General features: G+C 39.9%; 1 protein-coding gene across 1 annotated transcript; it reads right to left on the bottom strand.

Moving 5' to 3' along the window:
* Positions 1-887: 887 nt before the first annotated feature.
* On the bottom strand, positions 888-4961 carry LOC132979964 (uncharacterized). The gene is made up of 4 exons (XM_061045787.1): positions 4759-4961; positions 3966-4135; positions 2812-3214; positions 888-1869 (listed from the first exon to the last, which is right to left on the bottom strand). The coding sequence occupies exons 2-4, from the start codon at positions 4126-4128 to the stop codon at positions 888-890; spliced, it is 1548 nt and encodes a 515-aa protein (XP_060901770.1). The 5' UTR covers positions 4129-4135; positions 4759-4961.
* Between the last annotated feature and the right edge of the window lie 943 nt (positions 4962-5904).

Raw genomic sequence — 5904 nt, 5'->3', positions numbered from 1 at the left:
GTACAAGTCGTACTCTGTATACTGAATTCACTACGACGTTCCTCAATCAGCTTTAACTCCACGTTTTTGTCACTGAGAGTACGTCCATGTTTTATACAGTCTAATGTTGAAACTGAGAATTTTTTGTTTTTGGACAATGATATGCCTAATTGTATGAATTTGATACCAACAACATCTTTTACAATTTGTGACGGGGCATGTTTACCACCATTTTTCTTTAAATAAAAAACTTTGTAAGCATTGGGGAACTGATACCATTCTTTGTTAATGTAAACTACGGAGCCATGCTGTTCTAGATCGGGCAGAATGTGGTTTGACTTTATCTTGACGAAGCAACAAAGGTCTTCCCTTTTAAAAAGAAGAAGCCGAGTATTTGGAAGCATATGTTGCTCCAGTGTCGCCACTGCTCCAAATTTTTTCCTGAATCATGTTGGCATCAAATGCAAATTGGGCATTTCATTTTCTCCCAAAAATGCAATTTCTCAGTTTCAACATCAGGCTTTGTGTCTTTGTGCTTTCTATGTTTTGAAAATGATTACATCCTTTTTTTTTAGATTTATATTTCACACAATGTCCCAGCTCTTTTGGAAATGTGTTTCTACTTGGTGTAAAATAAAGAGAGCTTATTTTTACACAAGGAAGAAAAATCAAGGGGGACAAGACCGATGTCATCAACGCCTTTATACGACCAATCCCAAGTTGTGCCTAATCACATGGAAACAGTAGATATCTGATTGTTTCTAGTATCATTGTAAACACTAAAATGGGTTTATTATATCACAGCTATAATAAAAGGTGATAGTTAGTGATCAATTTAAAGCAGAAGTGTGTTATTCAAATCCTCCGAAAAGTCCTCCGACATATGTCTCTCCTCTGGATTATGTCTCTTATATGTCCATCTGGAAGTGTGGCCTCTCCTCTTTCCCCTCCGTCCCCGTCTCTCTTGTGTCCAACGGCCCAGCTGAGGCGGCAGCCATAATGGCACTGAGACGCGTCAGAGAGAGGGAGCGCTGTTTGAGTCTGGGGGCGGGGCCAGGCTCATCAGGGGTGGGGTCTGGAAGGTGGCCGTACCGCTGACCGTCGTCGTCATACTGGTACAGGCGGATGACGCGGCTGCGACGGCCCTCTGAGGACGGGGAGGTTGGAGGTTCTTCTCCCCCTTCCGTGGTGTCACTTTTCATTGTGTCACGCGGATCATCTTCTCTCCTGCAAATATCTACGTCTGCATCTTCCTCTGCCTCTTTTTCCTCTCTCAATCCTTCCTCCCTCTTTTCCTCTCCCCCTTCCTCCTTGTTGTCTCCCACTTCATCCTCACTTACTCTACCATCCTCTTCATCACCTGTACTGTTCTCCAGCTCACTCGGCTCCTCAAGCTCTTCCTCTTGTTTCCTTTGCCTCTCTTCCTCCCTGCTCTCTCTTGGATCCTCGCTGCACTCGTCCTCATCTGTTTCTGTTTTACTCCCTCCATCTTTGTCTGAGAAATAGAAGGAACCACTGAACCCTCTTTCCTCCCCGTTATTTCCTTCACTGTTTTCCTTCAGACCTTTTCGCTCCTCCTCCTCCTTCACCTTGATGTAGTCGCATCCTTCCAGGTAGGCTGTGGTTTCCTTCTCCTCCTCCCCTTCTCGTTTCTGCCGGAAGCTTCTCTGAGGTTTGGCAGGGGGGGGCGATGAGGCTGTCGATGAAATCGTTGAGTCTGCGGTCCCGCAAGTCTCCGAACCTTCATCCAACTCCACCCGTTCCATTGCAAAGGCCCAGTTTTCGTACATGGGGGGCAAGGTTGTCATGTTGACTTCGGAGCCGTGGTCCAGTGTGTCGCTTTGGCGTTGCCGTGGTGATCTCAGCCTCATAGTGACTGCCCCCAGACACCTACAGGGTGCAGAGGATTGAAAAATTTGAAACACAATTTAGACACAAACTGAAAACATTAAAGGTAGCTGCTTTACTTTTTTTCTTTAATATCTTTTTTTTTGTCATATGGTCGAGTTTTAAGCTCCTGTGAGGAACAGTTTGTGTTGATTTTGACACAACATGTGGACAAAGGGAGACATCTTAAAACTGTCTCATCTGACACCTACCTTGTGACAGGTATTACAGGTATTAAATAAATACAATATAATAATAGTAGTTATTATAACTGATGGTCTCATTTGCTTTTGTGGGTCATAAAGAGACGAGAATTTTAATTTCTGTTTCTGTTTCGTCAAAAAACTCTTAATGCAAAATTTTGTCGTTTGAAAAACTTTAACATGACAGTAATTAAAAAACTTGTCAAGTATGTGTTGAAACCTTAACACAGAAAACAAAGCCGACTCAGTTTTCAACAACATGTATGGCTGTTTGGTAGATAGATGGATATTCAAACCATTTGAAATCTTACTGTTAATCATCTGAGGGATTTATATCTCTTTGATGAGCTCTCTTTCTTTTTCTTCTTTTGCTGAAAAAACTTTACAGACAAGAAGACAAGAAACCTGTCCATTTAATCTATTTAAAAAAGGCTCACTCATACTGAAGCTATCCACAAAGTTACTTATTTAAGTTGAATACCATAATCCCCACAGGTGTGTATCATTATGTTAAGTATGACTTACAGGAAGTTGTTTTACCTGCAGAAACACAGAAATAACTTTACCAACATGATGTTTTAATACATGTTTTAGTTTCTGTTGCAGCCATTCGTTGGCCTCAGCTTGTTTCAACAAAGTATCAAAATCAATCAGCAAATACAACAAACAGAAGAAATGTCAGATTTTGGTAGTCTGATCCCAGTATGAATAAAAGCTGGGATTTCAGGGTCCCTGAACGCACCTGAGAACCTGAGTCCTAGTCAGAGCTCCAGCGCTGAAGCCCAGCACAAATGTCAGAAGAACTGATGCAGCCACAGCTCCTGCAAACTGCTCATCTGAAACACCGCCCTGCTTCTCCTCTGCAGAACCAACATCCCTCCTGATCCTGAACGCACCACAGCGATGCTCCTCATGTGCATTGTCTTCTTCATCTGTTTGATTATTCTGACCAACATGGAGCTCGTACGACCACAGTGTCGTTCCCTCTTTGTGCTGCAGGAGGCAGTAGTACAAGCCGCTGTGGAGATGACTGGTGTTGGGGACCACCAGGCTCCCATCGTGATGCATAAAGACAGGGTCCAGTTTACTCAGAGTACCAGGGGTCTCGAGGTCTCCAAAGGGGGTGTGCCAGTACTGGACAATACCTACATGAGAGGACGATGAGTTACAGGTGAGGAGGTGCATTGTGAGGCCTATAGTTTAAAAAAATGATCTCTTTAGGACCACAAAGACCCGGGTTGAGACTGTCTGAAATCACTCCGCACTCACTTGACTGAATGTCATGTTTGCTGTTTTATTTTAGTGTCCTTATCCTGAATATGATGCCTTCAATATTTTTTAGAATGAGTCCACATCTTTTACATGTATGATGATGTGTAATCACAAAGACCTCTAAGTTTTGTAAAAAAAAACTCTCTCTACTAATTTTTGTTTTCCTTGATCAGAATCGAGTTTGTTGACAAGTTTGTTAAAACATACAAGGAATTGATGGATATGTTGTTACTTAATGACTTTTGTTTGTAGACACGTCAGTAAGAATATTGATGATAATGAAGTAAAAACAACAATCCCTCGAAAATCTGAAGAGAATTCTATTTCTAGTAATTCTTTTTTACAAAAAACGGCTTTTGCCACTGTTCAGAACACATTGCTTTTTGAGATTATTATTACTTATGCAGTGTATATTTTTAAACGGATGTTGGTATTTATCATTAGAAACCTCTTTATCTGAACACACATTGGAGCAGGGCACTGATTTCCCCAGACTCCTTATGAAGCAGTGCGGTTACTGAGTGGATCATTCAGGTGATACAAAGTTTATTAAATGTAATCCTTCAGGTGCAGATGAATTTCTCCGTCCCCACTTCTCTGTTCTTGTTGATCCTCTTTACTGACCTGCTTTTCTTTGGTCTCCGCAGCTCAGAGTCAGCTCTACCTCTGGACGACCTTTGAGCCTGCAGGTTGGTGCAACAGTTAAAGAGCCGTCGCCAAAAGCTGCATTCACAAGATCAGCTGAGGCAGACAGAAACGCTGTGAGTGCCATCCACCTGGTTAACATTTTAAACCTGTGCAGGAAATAGGAGTCACATGTGTGTTTTTATAGTTTGAGTGTAAAAACAATGACAGGAATCTGGAAGTGGTAGATTAACATTTGGGCACGTGGAAACTATCAGAAGTTTGAGTCAGAGCATTCAAACTTTACTCATATCATCCTCACTTCCACCAGAGAGCTGATTCCAGAAAAAACACTCAGAAAACTTCAAAACACTTAGAAGCTGCTGAAAACAACAGACAAAATGAAAGGCTAGTTTCTAAGAAAGCTGTACCTGCTGGATGTCTAAGTCGATGTTTTTTTAAAGATTGTCTCAACAGGCAACACAAATGCTGTACAAGAATCTGGAAGGTTCTGACGGGTGGAATCGAGTTTGTAATTTTATAGAAAATGTATACAAATAAATACAGAACGCATCATGTCTTAAGTAAATATGTGTCTGTTTTGTTGTAAACCTTTCATCTGATCTTTTTAAAATTCAGTCTGTTGATTATTTCTCGGTTCAGCTCATGGTTCAAAATAAATGTACGAGCACAGTTTTACAATTGAATGCATGACCAGTTAAACAACAGAGAGTCATAAAAAGAAAGCTGCTGAGATTCTCTTAAACTCCGTGTATGAGTTGCAGATATTTACCTTGGACAGCTTTTCTTATTTCTTCTCAATGCAGCCAGGTTTTCCTTTTCCCCCCCGTGTGAGCTCACATGGCGTTGATGGATGTGCTGGTGTTTCTTCTCTGGCTTAAGTGTAAAGTGCAGTTTCTCACATGACACTGTGGATGTCTTCTCCTCCGATGATGTTAAAGATTAATAGCATTACTCAGACAGTTTGTTATTTTGTTAAGCAAACTGACTTCTGTACACAACACTTTCTGAACAGTGAATCCGCTTGATCACATAGACATGCTGTTGCCCTCCTCTGTAAAAACACTATTAAGTCATCTAGATTTTTTGTGCTCTTCTGGCAACAAGTAGGAACAACAACAACATCGTCCTCATTTCTATATAAGTAATTCCTGCACATTCCTTTACAGCACATTCTGAAGAAGAAGCTCCTATGCTTTGCTAATGTAAAAATACATTTCTGAAATATCAGAAGTTCCAGCGGTGCAACGTAACCAAGTACATTTACTCAAGTAAGGTTCAGAAGTAAAATTTTTAGGTGCTTGTACGCTTTGTGATACAATCTAAACATTACTCTTTAATGGATATTTAACATTCTGTTGATTACAAAATAATGTGAAACCATTTTAGAGGTCAATAATAACAATACAATTTGGATATATATTTTTAAGAGCATGAAGTATTTTTTAAAGGAACTAAATAAATTAAACATACTGGGATTTTATTATAGCAATAGGTTTTTAAATTATTTAACCAACTCAAAGACGTTTTCAAAAGATTGCAGAGTGTATTTGTGAGATACCGTGAACGGACTAATATTTCACCTGCGAAAGATATTTCAGACAAAGGGTAGGACTACACTATTTGTTGGTGACTGGACTGATGTAACGTCAATTACTTTTTTTGCAGAAGGTGAAATATATTTGGCAGGTGAATGTTTTTTTTTTTGCAAATGAAATGAAATGGTTTTGATGTTTCTTGAAATATTTTTAGTTTTTTTTTCCAAATGTTTTTGCCTTTCAGAATTTTTTTTTCGCATTTAATGAAATGTTTTTTTGCAATCATGAACTATTTATACAATGGACCTTCAGGGCCACTGTATAATTTGCAATGGGGTGAAGAGCATTGAGGCTGTCTAGTATTAAAAAGTGTTCTTGGA

Source organism: Labrus mixtus, chromosome 9 (genome assembly GCF_963584025.1).
Source record: "Labrus mixtus chromosome 9, fLabMix1.1, whole genome shotgun sequence".
NCBI lineage: Eukaryota > Metazoa > Chordata > Actinopteri > Labriformes > Labridae > Labrus > Labrus mixtus.
Note: the sequence above shows the minus strand (reverse complement) of the source record. Positions and strands in the feature narration are given on the sequence as shown.

Excerpts from the sequence above, each read along its gene's own strand:
- LOC132979964 (XM_061045787.1), bottom strand. The coding sequence starts at position 4,128 with ATGTTAACCAGGTGGATGGCACTCACAGCGTTTCTGTCTGCCTCAGCT. Across the intron at positions 3,215-3,965 it reads CGGAGACCAAAGAAAAGCAG|GTATTGTCCAGTACTGGCAC; the intron begins GTCAGTAAAGAG and ends CCTCTCATGTAG. Across the intron at positions 1,870-2,811 it reads ACTAGGACTCAGGTTCTCAG|GTGTCTGGGGGCAGTCACTA; the intron begins GTGCGTTCAGGG and ends TGCACCCTGTAG.